This window comes from Eleutherodactylus coqui, chromosome 3, assembly GCF_035609145.1.
Source record: "Eleutherodactylus coqui strain aEleCoq1 chromosome 3, aEleCoq1.hap1, whole genome shotgun sequence".
In the NCBI taxonomy this organism is placed as follows: domain Eukaryota; kingdom Metazoa; phylum Chordata; class Amphibia; order Anura; family Eleutherodactylidae; genus Eleutherodactylus; species Eleutherodactylus coqui.
Window position 1 is genome coordinate 39,994,036 of NC_089839.1, and position 16,816 is coordinate 40,010,851.

Here is a 16,816-nt window from a genome sequence, read left to right on the forward strand (position 1 = left end):
GCCGTGGCGGTGCGGGGGGTTGCAGCGGGGAGTGGGGGGGAGAGGGAGAGAGAGAGGGCTCCCCCCTGTTCCCCGCTGCTACCCCCCACGCCGCCACGCCTCTCCCCGCCCCCGGCGCACCCGAGTACTTTTCACCCGAGTAGTGAAGTACTCGAAAATCGCTGTATTCGGGCGAAAAAGGGGCGGGGCCGAGCACGTTCGCTCATCTCTAATGCTTAGTAATCTTTAGCAGTCCCATTGTGCTTGAATTCAGCCATCTGCAGAGGTCCCATTGTGCAATTTTGCTGAAATCTTTATTTTTCCCCCTTTTTCTTTCTCTTGCAACCACTATTTCTGCTTCTATATTAGTTCAATTAACTCTTGACTGAAAGCTAAGTAATATCCCTACCAATATTTCTCACAAGTCATGAGCGTATTGGATCTATTCACACCCTGTGCAACTTGTGTGTAGCTAAGGCCAGCCATGTGTACAATGCATGAATATGGATTAGTGCACTGTGCAACACATCCATATAGCCAAGATTTTAAAAGGAACCTGCCACATCCCCACAGTACCATAAACTAAGTTTTGGCGCTTTTAGGATTTATGACAGTTAGCTGAGTGATGTATTTTTTACACTCATCCGCTCCCCCAATCCATCACGGTCACCCGTTGAAGATCACGCGGCCCACAGAAATCTGACTCAGACCTGTCAGACCCAGCTAAGTGGCCTTTCAAAAACTAGCTGAGTACCCCTGCATTAAAGGAGATGTCTCGAGGCAGGAGTGGATTTTTTTTTTTGCCCAGTCCCCCTAATTAAGCAAACATTACTAAGTCCCCCTGTAAATGACTTTTCTAGCTGGTTTGTACTTACAGTTCCAGCGTTTCAGCAACTTATAAAAATTTTCCCAAGATGGCCGCCAGCTCTTTTCCCGTCGCTTGCTGTAGCCCGACGTGCGCGCTCCCGAGACGCTACCAGCTGTGTCTCCCTGACAACCAGACGCCACGCAGCCGCCGACCGGACCCCTGGAGTGAACACGGCCGACCAGTCACCCACCGCCAGGCAGCAGGTAACCGGCGCAGCCCCCCCCCCCGGAACAGCGGCAGCCCCCCCATCGCAGCGACAGCCCCCCCATCGCAGCGGCAGCCCCCCCATCGCAGCGACAGCCCCCCCATCGCAGCGGCAGCCCCCCCCCGGCGCAGCTCGCCCCCGGCGCAGCGGCAGCGGCAGCCCCCTCGGCCCATCACTTACCAGGACGGCGGGACAGCTGGACGGCGGGACAGCTGGGCGGCTTCTCCGGACAGCTGGGCGGCTCTGCACCTTCCTCTAACAGAGGATGGTACAGAATGGCCGCTCCAGCGCGCTCCCGAGAAGTTACAGCTCGTCTGCGCATGCGCAGAAGAGCTGTAGCAGCGAGCACGCTGAAGCGGCTCGTGCTCAGACCAGAAGAAAGGACTGCGCAAGCGCATCTAAAAAAGCAAGCCGCCGGCGATTTTAGACGGATCCATGGAGACGAGGACGCTAGCAACGGAGCAGGTAAGTGAATAACTTCTGTATGGCTCATATTTAATGCACGATGTATATTACAAAGTGCATTAATATGGCCATACAGAAGTGTATAACCCCACTTGCTGCCGCGAGACATCCCCTTTAAGGTAAGAGCATTACTATAGGGTGTGTAGAGGTAGAAGTCATATAGATAAATAGATATCAGATAAATAGATAGATAAATAAATAATAGATAGATAGATAGATAGATAGATAGATAGATAGATAGATAATTGATAGATAGATAGATAATAGATAGATAATTGATAGATAATAGATAGATAATAGATAGATAATAGATAGATAATAGATAGATGATAGATAGATAGATATGAGATAGATAGATAAGTAGTGAGATAGATCGATCAAGGTGTTGTAGATAGGTAGATACTATTTTTGTTTATAAAAATAAGTTATTGTAAGATGCATTTGAGTTTTGCACGCATTTATATCCATGTGCTACAATGTGAAGATGGGGAATTGGTTGAAGGTGTAAAATTGCTTATGGGTAACACTTTAATTTAGAAACAGACGTGTTATAGTGTTGTAGAGAAACATATTTTTGGTAAGGGATTATTGGTTCATTTTGTTTGTGTGAAGCATCATTTATTGTGGCTCTTAACTTACTGAAACTGCTCTACTATTGTGTATAATCCATGCTTTCTTATTTTTTTCTCTATATAAAGTCACAAATATTAGGTGCACTTACTGGGGCACCTAAGCTATTGAATGACAGCTGAGAGCTGCCCCTGATTGGTCCCTGCGCTGAGCCAATCAGAGGCAGCACTCACTCACCCATTCATGAATTCATGAATGGGTGAGTGAGAGCTCCCTCTGATTAGTGAGGGCTGTGACCAATCAGAGCAAGCCCATTCAACAGGCAGGCTGAGTACTACTCAGAGCAGTTCAGGAAAACTGCCGGCTGGCCACGGCTGAACTCCGTCTGCAGGGACAAGGTGAGTATATTTTTTTTTTTATTTTTACACATTTTTGGATGATTTTCAGGGAAGGGCTTATATTTTTAAGCCCTTCCCGACAATTCATCCCGCGCTCGCCGGCAGCCCATTGCTTTCAATGGAGCTGGCTGTATTGCCAGCTCCATTGAATTCAATGGGCAAACATCATTCTTCTCTGCCACAGCTGTTACAGCTGTGGCAGAGGAGAATGATTTGTGTAGTATATGTTCTCAATGGGGTCGGTGCTGCTGCCGCCGGCCCCACTGAGCGCATATATAGAACACAAGAAATCGCAGATCGCAGATAGGCTCGATCTGCGATTTCTTGTGTCCTATAATTTATCGGACAAGCGCATAAAAAGCGCCCATGTGTCCGATACCATTGCAAAGCAATGGTTCTATAAAATCGCCCGTGTGACCGAGGCCTGATACCGTACATTAAGACAAAAAACTAAACTTCTTGATAAGACCTTATTGTGTACTTTTTATCAGGATCCCATTCTTTGTATTGGTTTTGAACCGATGTTTCTTAGATAATTTAAGTTGATTGGATGATGAGAAACTGAGTTGATAAAAAATAACACTCCTCAGGGTAGCTGTTGGATTGAATTGAGCAAAGGAAAAAAATCGCAATGGCTAAAACATTATTTTTTTGACATGCTGGATGAAATTACATGGAACAACTATTGTCCAAATAGTCACATAATAGAGTGAATGGAAGTGACAGTTGTTTTGTGTAAAGATGGTCACCAACAGCGTGATGAGCGAGAATTCCTTCACCAGTCGCTTCATTTCAGTTCGCCTAAAAATAGTTACTGGGTGGTAAATTCTCATCTGGTGAAAACAGGCTTTAATGACTAGCCAATATTATTTGATAGGAGGTGTGCGCTACAGAGACTGCAAAAATGAACAACTAGACAGCAATCGCTACTGTGTAAAAGTGCACGAACAGTCATTCATATGTCTAGCTACTATTAGTAAGATAGTTGACCTATTGAAAGCCAATAGAGATGAGCGAGTATACTTGCTGAAGGCAATTGCTAGAGCGAGCATTGCCTTTAGCGAGTACCTGCCCGCTCGAGACCGAAGGTTCGGGTGGCGGCGGCGGGCGGGGAGCTGCGGGGGAGAGCGGGGCGGAACGGAGGGGAGATCTCTTTCTCCCTCTCTCCCCCCTGCTCGCTCCTGCAGACTGCCGCTACTCACCGCTCCTCTGTGGCGGCACCCGAACCTTCGGTCTCGAGCAGGCAGGTACTCGCTAAAGGCAATGCTCGCTCTAGCAATTGCCTTCAGCAAGTATACTCGCTCATCTCTAAAGGCCTCCCTTTTTAGTTCAATGCTTCTCAACCCCACTCCTCAAATACCTACAACAGGTCATGTTTTCAGGATTTCCTTACAATTGCACGGGTGACATAGTCATCAGTGTCTCAGAAATTGCCACAGGAAATCCTGTTTAGAAACTTGAAGATTGGAGTTGAGGAACATGTTTGAGGCATGTACCTCAGTTTGGCCTGCCTTTAGTAACAATAGATAAGTCAGTATATGGGTTGCACATTCTCTTAGAGCCCTTTTGCATGGGACAACCTGTTGGGCGCAGATGCCTGATAGGTCGTCCCAGGTGAGTGAATGAAGACGAGTGGGCCATGGATCGCAACAGTCCACTTGACTCCATCACAGTAAACAAGCTGAACAGGTTAATAGATGAATGATAGATGAGAAGAAAAAAGAGGGAGTGGAGAAAATCTATATAGCAATGTTTTGGTTTGAAAATCTTTTGTTTTGTTTTTCTCTTCCCTTATTGTATGTATGGGAGTCAGATTGATCGATTCTTGGCGAGTCTGAAACGGTGCAGCCAGTCCATGAAACATTGAACCTTCCAAGGTTCTCCACTCCTCTGCAAGGAGAACATACCACTGCTGGCTGTGTATCCCCAGCTGAAATACTGAGGAAGGGGTGCAACGGCCCCAAAACGTGTCTATTATTATATGTTGGATTAATTTTTAATAAAAGCAGAGAAGTCACGCTTAAAAACACGTCTGGTGCCTCTTTGAGGGATTGCACCTATAACCACATTTTTTCCTACATTTATCTCAAATAGATCAATGATAGCCGATTTAGGCCGGCCGATTCGTTGTCCGGTTTCAAGGCATGCATAAATTGAACAACAAATGAATTATCATTCGGCATTCATTCAGAGCATGCTTTTCCACTGAACGATAATCGATTGTCTTCTCACTGATCGCAAGAACCTTAACGAAGAATCAGGGGTGTCAGTGGGCTAATAGTAGCACCTTGGAACATCAGATGAAAGGAGGCAAATCCAGGAGGATGATGATTTATGTAGCTCCACAAGATGTTATCCCATGGAGTGAGAAGATCATTTGGCCACATGAACCTAAGGAGACAATGGCCCCCACCCTACATTTGCCTGGTGCCCTGGTCTAAAAGAGCCCTTATTCTACAACCAACTGTTTGGTGTAGATTATTCTTGTTATTTAACAATGTAACTGAGTAATTCCATGTATTCAAGGGGTTTTCCTGCAGCTTAAAATTGTTTCACAACTACTCTGTCCTTCCTGGTTGTTGCTTACCAGGACATGTGGCTGCTACAGCCAATCACTAACCATAAAAGGTCAATACTGTGACCAGAGATTTGCAATCATACGATCAGCAGCAACCAGGAAGTGGTTGTGAAGCAATTTTAAGTCATGGGAAAACGCTTTAACTGTAGGGAATATCTTTTTGTATTTTTTTATGCGCAAAAGAAAGGTTGTTGCTTTTGACATTCATAATATGTGACACAACCAATATCAGAAAGGTAATTAAATTGTCTAAAAGTTCAAGAAAGTGCTGAGAAGGGTCTGATTATATGCGAACACGTTTAAGTCTTCACCAGTACAAAAGTCGGAATGCAATTAACACAAAGTCAGAACGTAATTTTATACATTTAACCTCAAAAAGCATATGATGAGCCTTTAAAGGAAAATTAGGCATTCTAATATACTTATTACAAGTATTCCCGATCGAGGTTTAATGAGTTAATACAAGTGGCTCATGTAACAGACAGTAGGGCATGCATGGATTGGCTGTATATCTGTTTAAATATTTATGCCTTTATATAAGATGTTCTGGCAATCTTTCATTACTAAGCTTTGTAAGCAATAAAATAATTGAGCGGAATGATTTTCAAAAGATAACCACATAGCAATTTTACTTTGGATACCTGGAGTTTTGTGTAATATAACATTGCATGTGGCCTTAGGACTTGTAGATTGACTTTTATTGACTCATTTTCCTTTGGAAACGAGGATGGGCTTGTTGGAAACTTCATTTATGCTTATAGTTACTGAATCTCTATTCACAGGTGTCAGAGATAATATTTTCTTATTATGTATTATTACATGGCTGCCTCTGTATATCTTATCATTAGAGTTAGCAGACGTAAAACGAATAAAGAAAGTTTTCAGTGATGAAAAGATTCGGGGGGCGCCGGGGTGGAGGGGGGGTAGCAGGGGGAAGTTCTCCCCCCCCCCCACACACTCCCACCCGCAACCCCCCGCCCATCCCCAATCTTTTCGCCCAATTAGGCAGTTACTCGAAAAAAGCGATTGCACGTTCACTCATCTCTAATCAGTGGGGATGGGTAAAACCTCCCAGAATTGTACTAAACATTCCATATCAATGGTAGACTCTAGCATTGAGAGTAAGATTAACCTTTTGCAATCCAATTTTGGATTCAGGGTTTCCTAGGGGGCTCTATCTTTCTGCCATTACACAATGGCACCATCTGCTGGCTAGAGCCAGTACTACGGTATGGGACATGCTGGAGCTAACAACAGAGCAGCCAGTAATATACAGTAAGAATACCCTGCTGGACGTCTTCCGACATCGAAGCTGTACAGCCTTCGATCAGAATGTCTTCAGACATCAGGCAGTGGATTGGAAAGGGTTAAAACTTCATACGTTATTAATAAACTGCTTCAAAAACTCATGGCATGTAGAGCATAAAGACACCAAGTTGATGCATTTATGACTCAATTTAAGTCCTTGATCAGTACAAATGACAGAAGTGTTACACAGACATGAAAAACTTAAGCAGTAAGAGGAAAGGAAAGGGGAACTGAGTTGGAAACGCGTCAACTAGTTGTTTTTATGGTCTGTATCTCAAGACAATTGGCAGTACTCTTCAGGTCTGCAACTACTATATCCTAGTTTTTTCTGTACATCTTCCTCAGCTACTGCATTACATCCAGACTGTGCGGGAGCAGGGCCTAAATACTCCACCCTTTCCTGCTGACGAACTTATTCTACACATCAGTCTGGTCATACTTCACTCAGTCATTTGCTTTGCCGCTGCAACGCCACGCACAGAACTTTGAAAATTGTTCATCAAATGCTTTCTAAAGCGTAAAGAAGTTGTACCAGGAGTTATTCCCTAAGAGAAAACTTGTTGAGCAGTGGGTGTCTCATTGCTGAAACCCCCATTGATCTCAAGAGCACAGTTCACATGTTCCCCTTCTCCTCACTACGAGCTTACTTCGCCCCTTGCAGCGAGGAGGAGACTGAATGGAGCATAGTTCATCAAACATGCTGTACCTCCATTCACTTTCAGTGAGGCTGCAGGTAATAGCCAAGTGGCAAGTGCTCGGATGTTTCCCTTGGCCCTATTGAAATGAATCGAGCAGTGGCCACGCATGCATGGCCAGCATTTCTATCATACTAGCGAGGGTTGGAGTGACCCTGCAGTGACAGAAAGAGTAGAACAAGGAATCACGGTTCTCGTGATTAGTGGGGGTCTCACTGCTGTGAATAGTGGATAACTTGCGATTCTGATGATGATCATGATAAATCATGATTCATCCATTCAGTCGTTGCCGACTTTTGGTCATCTTGTGAATCGGCATACGTTATGCTTCCCTTCCTTTGGCCGCTTCCTTCAGATTTTAAGATGTTCGTGGTAACTTTGATTGTGTCTAGCCAGCGTGTTCTTAGGTGTCCTCTTCTTCTTGACCCATTGACTGTGCCACCGAGCAATAATTTCTTTTCCAGAGAATTGGCTCGTATGACATGACCAAAGTATGAAAGCCGTTACTTGGTGATTTTGCTTTCTAGTGATACTTTAGGTCTGACGTGGTCTAGGATTGCCTTATTTATGACCATCTCTGTCCATGGTATGTGCAGCAAACGCCACCAGCACCACAGCTCAAAGGCCTCGATCCTTCTGTCTACTTTCTTGAGTGTCCAGCTCTCGCATGCATATGTAGCTATTAGTAAAATGATTGCATTGATTATTCGGATCTTTCTTGTAACGCTGATGTCTTTGCTCTTCCCTATCTTTGCCATTCCTTACATTGTACTATGGCCAAAGCTGATTCCTAATTTGATTTCAGGCCCCGATTCACCACTGCAGATTTTGAATTCGAGGAAAGTGAAATCTTGGACTGATTCAATTTCTTCATTGTTGACTTTTATGCGTGATACAACATTGCTTGCTGTTGTCAGCAGCTTTGTTTTCTTAATATTGAGATACAGTCCCATGTGTTCACTTTCTTCTTTGACTCTTTGAATTCTGGTACAACCCTTTTATTGAATGTGAACTCAGATCAATGAAGAATGGGGAGAACCACTACAAGATAGCTTTGGTGACATATTTTACCAAGAATGAAAGGATCAGACATGTTGAAATCCAACTGTCCGATCCTTATCTCCCCTGGCATCTTCCATCGGGAGACTCAGTAGGCCCCCATTCACATCAGTTTCAACCTACATTGATCTACAGTAATGTGAATGGCCAGCTTCAGTCTGCTCTAAATCAGAGTGTCTCCTACTTTCCGAACTGTTGCTGTAATTATAATGACTTTTTCCTGTACCGGTGAGGTATGTAGGATGATGATACGATGGGGCGATGATAAGTGTAGTTGACGTGATAGGTGACAGAACAGTGTGATGGCAATTGTCATGACGGTAGCATAATGTTTAAAAAAATAAATAAAACAAGCTAGAAAAAAAGCACATTTTTGGGGCTAGAGATGAATTGAACTAAAGCAGAGCGGTCTTTTTATTGACAGGCGGCATCTTTTTCATTACCAGCACGTTGTTATCCATCTTTGTATATATTTGTATAAAGTTCTCTTACAATAATTGCAGCATGAATCACTGGCAGAAAACATTTTAGGCTGTAATTAGGTAATTGAGCATATTAAAGTATTTCATATCCTCAACAGGAAAAAATGCTTGTAATTTGTATTTAATTGTCTACCAAAGTTTTATCCCTTTTTATAATTTACCTCCAATCAAATTTAATTTGGTAATTGTCTTCTTGCTCTTGTTTGTACTTTTGATCGTGTGTATATCAAAGTTTATCAGGCAGATGAATAGATAACTATCTGTGTTGTACCTGCAATCTATTTTCTAGCACAATACTTAGTCTGAAATATAGAAGCTGAAGAAACGGGGGGAAAAAAGTCTTAAAGGAGAAATTCACCCCAAATTACCATTTGACATTTTATAGATACAAATCAAAGGATCACGTTGATGATAGCATCATGACAATGTCACCCCGAACAGCAACCTGCACATCGTACCTGTGAGCAAGTCGATAATTGGATAACTGTTGATCACTAGACACATGTTTATACTGCCAGGACCCGAGAAACTGCAGATCCTGGCACTTTAACCTCTTATGGTTCGTGATCAATAGCAACTGTGACATGTAAGCAAATGACAGAAGGAGGGGGCTCCTTCTGTCAACTATACAGTCGCAATGTACCGATGGGTTCCCATGGCAGTTGGAGGCCTGCCATGTAACTCTTTGTATTAGACCCTGTTCTGGTCTAATAAGCTTTTGTGTATAGGCATAGTACACTGTACTACTTAAGTATTGCAGTATGCTGTCCTAGCGATTGAACGATAGCAGCTTCAAGTCCCATTTAAGGTTTCGACATCAACATATATAAAAGGGGGTTCTTTACTGTAAGAGCAGTGAAACTGTGGAATTGTCTGCCAGAAGACATGGTGATGGTGAACTCACTAAAAGAGTACAAGAGGGTCCTATATCAATATACAAAAATTATGCCAAAATTTTGATGCAATTTTGGGGATGATTTGGTACATTCAGGCCACACTGCTTTCCACAAAACCACACCCCTTTATTGAATTGTCAAAGAAAGTCTTCGAAAGTGTCTAAAATGCATCATAAATTAGTTACATGGTATGTCAGACATTTTTTGCACAATTTATGGTAGAAAAATGCCAAATTCTCAATAGTAAATCTGCTCTATGGTATCAAAATGAACCAGAATTCAAGCATTTCTGTATTCATCTCATTAGATCTTGTGCTGTCTGTGTTGTAAACCTAATTAAAGTCTATGCTTAATCTCTCCAGCTCTGTCATATTCCTGAGAGGTTCACCTATATATTTTCTATTTATGTCTTGCAGGTAATATAGCAGTTGAGCAGTTTACCAAAGGATCTGGGACAGGTATGTCTTACCTTCTAAATCTCAATACTAATATCATCATAGTAAGTTCTTTGATTTCTAGTAGAATCAGGTGAATTGTGTGTTTTAATGCAAAATAGTATAGATTTATTGAAGAAATTCATGCATGAATTTACTTTCACTTGTTTGTTCTCTTCGGTTCAATCATTTATTTTCTACTACATTGTTTATCCCTGCCTGAAGGCAATCTTCAAAGGAACTGCCTGCCCCACTCTCTCTTCACAGCAGGAGGGATCTGCTTTACTATAGAGTTAACAGAACATAAGATGGGCGGTGACATCCCAAGACTTTCTCACTCTGTTCTTGGTCTTATCATAGACAATAAAGTAGACTTGTCATTGTGTTATTTATCATTTGCCTACCAAGGCTAAAGACTTTGACCTTCAATTTTATTGTAGGATTTAAAGGGTTATTCTGACCATTGACTGCATGTGGTAGGGGCAATACTTCAGTTCATAATCATTCTTCATTTATTCACCCATGCTATAAAAACAACATTTCAACTACTCCATAGAGCCTCTATTTAAAGGGTTGTCCCACTTCTAGCTGTAGGAATAAGACAGCTCTGTACATTGTGCAGTGGTCGGGGTTGGTACTACAGGCTGAGTCCCATACACTTCAACAGGACTCAGCCTGCAGTATGAAGCCGGGGCACAGCACAATATACGAAGCTGTCTGCTTCCTATAGTAAAACTATAGACGATAGAAGTGGGTCAAACTCTTTAAGCTTGACAAAAGTTTGAAGAGGAAGTAAAATGTTGTATTAATGAGATGGGTGATATGAGTTCTGGAAAACTTGGAGAAAAGGCAGGAAATGACTAAAAGTAAGAAACTAAGCAATTGTCACCTCTCTACTCTTCCATCAGTGCAGGACTGCCACTCTTGACCTCACATCCGCTCCTTGTTTGCTTAGCTCCAGTGGGGGCATTGGATATACACATGTGACCACTGATGGAATCAGCGCTGCTGTATTGGCAGGGGATCGGAGCCTTGAATATTTCTCAGTTTGTTGCTTTTAATCATCTCTTGCACTCTCCCTAATTTTTCCAGAACTCACAAAACCCTTTTAACTCCGCCAACTTTTTTTCAGCATAGAATTTCTTTGAAATTATAATTTTCAGTTCTGCTTGTGATAAATCTTAAATTATCAACGTCTGAATTTCTTTAAAAATTTCCAGCCATTGAGAATGTCTCACTACTTCATTGAATATCAACCGCAAAATCCTGTGAGACCATAGATATGTCAGAGAATAGAAAATACAGTGAATTATAGATCAGGTGAGGGACAATTTCACATAATCCCTCTGGTGGTTTATAATAGAACAACACAAGTTATTTACTGCAGCTCAATTTAATAGTCTGATTATATATATATATATATATATATATATATATATATATATATAATATCTTATTTACTAATGGCCCATCACACTGACATCTGGCTGCGGCTCCTCCTCTCTTCTTGTTCAATCCAAAAAGAACTAGAAAAATAATGAAAATGCAGTTGATGATCTCTGGCCAAATTTTTAATGTAGGGGGTTGTCCATTTGTGAAATAATCCACCCACAATAAGGCCATAAATAGTTAATCAGCATGAATTCTGCCACCCGGGGCCCCCACTGATCAGTTGTTCTCTGGGCTGGTGTGTTAATGCACTGAGCTGATATCTGCAGGAACCGGACAGCTCCATTCCCACTGCAGTGGCCAGGCTTGGCATTACAGGTATTACAGGTAGTTCCCAATGAATTGAATGGCCTGCAATACCATGTCTGGCCACTGCAGCAGGCACAGAGCTGTCTGCCTCCTGCAGAAATTATTTTCGTGCACTAAAGAACAGCTGTTTACTGAGGGTACTGGACGACAGACCCTTGCCAATCTACCATTGATAACTGATCCTAAGAATAGTCCACCATTATTTTTACTAATTAAAGTCAGATCCATATTCTTTGTTTCTAATCTGTTTTTATTTTGTTGATTTTTTTTAACACATGACTATGGGGGCAGCTATTTTGTCTGTGCTGCAGGTAACAGCATTCAAATGTATGATTTGCAGCAGCCACATGGACCATAGATAACTGTAGATTGGAAATATGCATTGATGTCTATAAGGGAGTATTGTGAGCCTTCCTTATGACCTATACAGAGGTCATTTTGCAGGGAGGTGGGAGAGGTTAGCTGTAACATCACCCAATGTGAATGGTAGATACTGTGTTTTATATATATATATATATATATATATATATATAGCACAGTATCTACATTAGGTGATGTTACAGCTAACCTCTTCCATATATATATATATATATATATGTTATCTTTCATTGTAATTCTGCTTGTAATGATAATGAGATGACTTCTGAGAAGTTCTCTCTACAGAACAATAAGTGTCAGATTATTATTATTAGGCTTCATGGTCAGAGTGAAAAATGCAAGATTTCAGTATTTTTAAATACAGATAATGACATGGAAAATGGGGGAAAAAGGTCAGCAAAAAGTCACCTTTCATTGTATTTCTGCTTGTGATGAAAATGAGATGACTTGGAATAAGTTTTCTCAACAGAACAGGAAGTGTCAGACTATTATTATTAGACTTTATGGTCAGTGTGAAAACTGCAAGATCTCAGTATTTTATTATTTTATATATAGATAATGACATGGAAAATTGGAGAAAAAAAAAGATTACCAAAAAGTCTTTAAAATATGTTTAGCATAAAAACTGGATTTAAGCAAAAGGTCATTTTCTGATTATGCATTCCCTTTAAGGACAACATGTCATCTTTAGATATGTGTCTGATAACATTGCAGGTAGCAATGTTTTTCTTATTCAAGACATAAAGTTGCTAACAAGCAGTTTAGGCATCAAATGCAAAATATGAGATAGTCTACTGCAGATAAACGATCTGAGATGGGAAAGCTGGGAGGGGGAGATAATAATTCACAGTATCATCTCCGACATCATTCTGGTCACACAGCAGGATTTTCTTCTTTTCTTTAAAGAATGGTAGAAATGTAGTGAAGTTTGATGCAGTGTCACTGTGAAAGAATATGTGATTGCTTACTATTTTGTGCTTAGGATTTTACATTAAAATTTGATTTTTTTTGCTTACTTTTATGTTGCTTCTTCTATAAATCTTTAAAAAATGAGAGTCCCTGTAAAACTGGGTGTGTCTCTGTAGCTGGGATAAATGATATGCCCGGGCAACCATAGGATTCAGACACCGCTGGATACATGGTAATATGATATTTAGGGGTGCTGACTGCTAGTTTAAATATATATTTAACCCCTTCCCATCATAGGACATAATTTTATGTCCTGGCTATTAAGGGGTTCCTACAAGTAGATATGAGCTTCCGTCCTATGAATGGTGCAGGCTCAGAAGCTGAGTCTGTGCCATCTGCAGAAGGAACCAGCTGTGACTGATAGCTAGCCTTCTGCTGCAACTGATCCTCACTGTTAAGCCTTTACATGGCATGATCAATGTTGATCTTGGCATGTAAAGGGTTCAGAGAAGAAGATGTAATCTCAGAGGGTCGATGGGTTTCCGGGTCTGTCATGGCCTATAATTGCTATGAATACTGCGATGTATTATCATAGTGATCATAGGAACACATTTTCAAGTTCCCTACAGAAAAGGAGAAAATGTAAAAAAAATATTTAAAAAAAAAACCCATCCTGCACGGCAAATGGCATTAAAAAAAAACGTGAAAAGCTTTTTTTTGTGAATTTCACTTCCAAAAATAACTGCAATAAAAGTGTTCAAAAAAATCAGTATGCACCCCAAAATAGAACCAATAAAAACTACAGCTTATCATGAAAAAATAAGCCCTCAGAGATCTGGCCACAGAAAAGTTATAGCAAAAATAAAAAAAAGTATAGCATTTTGAATTCAGCTAAGCAAAATAAAATAATAATTTGCAAAAGTGAAAAATCCTTAGGAAAAAATATATCATTTTGGTATCTTTATAATCATACCAACCTAAAAATAATGTCATATTTTATGCTGCATGATTAAGGGCTTATTCACAGGAGCGTATATCGGCCGCCGTTTTCAGAGCCGACCAATATACGGTACCATCGGAGCTGTCTTCCCCCTTCCCTCCCCTTCAATGGCTCTCTGCCTCTCTCCTCTCCTCTGGCTATTTGCTAAGGGAGGTGGCGGATTGGGGGTGGAGCCAAGCTCTGCCCCACCCCTACCATTGCAAACAGCCGGAGGGGAGAAGAGGGGCAGAGAGCTGGTGTGTGTGTGTGTGTGGGGGGGGGATAGACAGCTCAGATGCTAGTGTATATAGGCCGGACGGGAAAATGGCAGCCGATATATGCTCCTGTGAATAAGCCCTAAAGCTGTTAAAAAAAGGAAAAAAATAATGGCAAACTAGAGGCTTTTTTCTCCTTGCCGTCCACAACATTTAATAGAAGTGATACAATACATTATATGTATACAAAAACCAACTATTAAAAACTACAGCACCTCGCTACTTACAAAACAAGCGTTCATATGGCCATGTGGATGGAAAAATAAAAAAAGTTATGGCTTTTCAAAAGTGGAGATGAAATCCAAAAAAAAATTATTGCCTCCTTAGGACCAAAATAGGCTGTGTCCTTAAGGGGTTAATCTAGAAGGAATATAATGTGTGCCCAGCTCAAATCCCTGATATTTACTGGTTCAGAAACTGCGACAACCAAGATAAACTAAATTGTCATGAAATCACTATGTAAAAAAGGAACACAAAATTGAGTGCAATATGATACTGATACCCCTGAGATTCTGCGGTGTTGATGTGAGGAAAGACGAGTGCTGAGGTGAAATGCACAGTTTTTCTAATTTGCCTTAGCCATAACTCATTTTTCCACTGGGGCGAAGGGCCTTTTCCTGGGGCACAGTAAGACGTGACTTTTTTAACCTCACAGCAGAATTATAACCTTTTAGAGAAAGAATTCCCTTTCTTGGCACTTTGGTAACATCTCATAGCAACAACACTGCTGCTCGTTAAAAGAAAGAAAGAAACTAGAAACTTGAAAAATAAAAGTTTTGTGGGAGTGATTTCGACTGTACATGAAGTCTTAGCAATGCCGAACTGGGGTGCCTGGTGTCTACCAGTAAAATTAACTCTAGGGGTCCATTGTGCAGCTACATGAAAAGAGATCACAGATTCCTTGCCATTGCATTCTCTATATACTTAAATAGATAGGTGGCTGAGTTTGCATGCGGCTCTTTACCACTGGCGTAAATGAAGAACGCAGCAGGTGGGAATTAATGGACTACCGTTCACCCAATATGTGCAAATCCTGCCCTGGAGATGAGGGGTTGAGGGACAACTGTTCCCCTGTGGGACAGTCAAAGTCTGAGTATTAGGCTGGTTGCACACGCATGTGGAATCTGATCTTGTGCCCAGCCAGCATCCGTGCGTACCTGTCTTTTCTGTATCTTTTCTGTACTTGGCTCACCATCGGACATGCGCAGTACAATTTTTCTTTTTTTAAACTCTGTTTTTCCCGTGTCATCACTTAGCGATGACACGGAATATGCAAATTTTCCGCAATGCCATTGCGGAAGGGCCGTGGCTCGGACTGCTTTCATTGACTTCAATAGAAGCCGTCCACGTGGATTCCATGCAGAAATAGAACATGTTGCGTTTTTTTCCTCCGCAAGGGGAAAGTTGCCATTTATTTCCGCTTGTCTGGAGGAAAAAACGTTTTTCAATAGCATGTTATTGAAGTCAATGAATGGCCAGGTACTGCCTGTGATTGGCTGAGTGCTGTGACCAATCACAGGTAGCACTGAGCTGTCATTCAGTGAATGGCTGATAGCTACCTGTGATTAGCTGAGTGATTAGCCAATCAGAGACAGCCCTTTCAGCAGTCGGGGACGTAAAATCCTTGCCTGCTGAAAGAGCTACAAAGCAGTGCAGGGAGAAGACAGGCTGGATGTGCCTGAGCCCTGGCAGAGGAGGAGAGGTGAGTATAATTTTTTTTTTTACTTTTAACACATTCTAGGGATGATTTTCAGGGAAGGGCTTATATTTAAAGCCCTTCCCCAAAATCCCTGCAGGGCTAGCCAGCAGCTCATTGCTTTCAATGGGACTGCAGAAGTGCCAGTCCCATTAAAAGCAATGGGAGAACATCACGATCATCTGCCACAGCTGTCACAGCTGTGGCAGGGGATTTCTTACTCCCCATGGGGAGTCCCCTTGACACTGAACACTGTGGCATAAAAACCGAATGATGATCGGTCTGTGTTACCGGCCAGTCATTTATCCAAGAGTGACTACTATGATTTAAAAGGCTGTGCAGTCAAATTAGTCCACTGTGTGTTTGATTTCCCGAAAAATTGTGCATCGTAATGAGTGCGCATTTGTGAACCTCGCATAGACGTCTATGGGCATTTTTGGTGAACAAATGCAAACAAAAATAGAGCTTACTGCATTTTTTTGCCACTCGTGAAATACACACAAAAGAGAGAAATGAGAACGATCCAATTGAAATCTGTGGGTCCTATTCTCTGCCTATTGTGCACACAAATACATCCGTCTGAAGGAGCCCTCAGTGTGTTAACTTAACATTTAATGTTTCCTACTTCTGTATTCATCTAATATCTGTAAAAAGTCAGTACCAAGGTAAATGAACTGTGAATGTCAAATACAATCGTATACCATTTTAGGCTTTTATCATGCAGACAATTTCATGACAATCAGTGTTATTCTTATTTATAGAGATTTTTGAAATCGGATTTTTTAACTATCTATCTATCTATAGATATCTGTTTATCTATTTTTCTCAAAAATATTTCTCTATCTATCTCATATCTATCTATCTGTCTCTCTCATATCTATCTA

General features: G+C 41.4%; 1 protein-coding gene across 1 annotated transcript in view; it reads left to right on the forward strand.

The window, feature by feature from the left end:
* NRXN1 (neurexin 1) overlaps nucleotides 1-16,816 on the forward strand; it is a 1,562,703-nt gene that overhangs the window by 405,177 nt on the left and 1,140,710 nt on the right. The window contains exon 5 of the mRNA XM_066595516.1: nucleotides 9,920-9,961. Coding sequence (XP_066451613.1) covers nucleotides 9,920-9,961 — 42 coding nt within the window. The remainder of the gene's footprint in view (nucleotides 1-9,919; nucleotides 9,962-16,816) is intronic.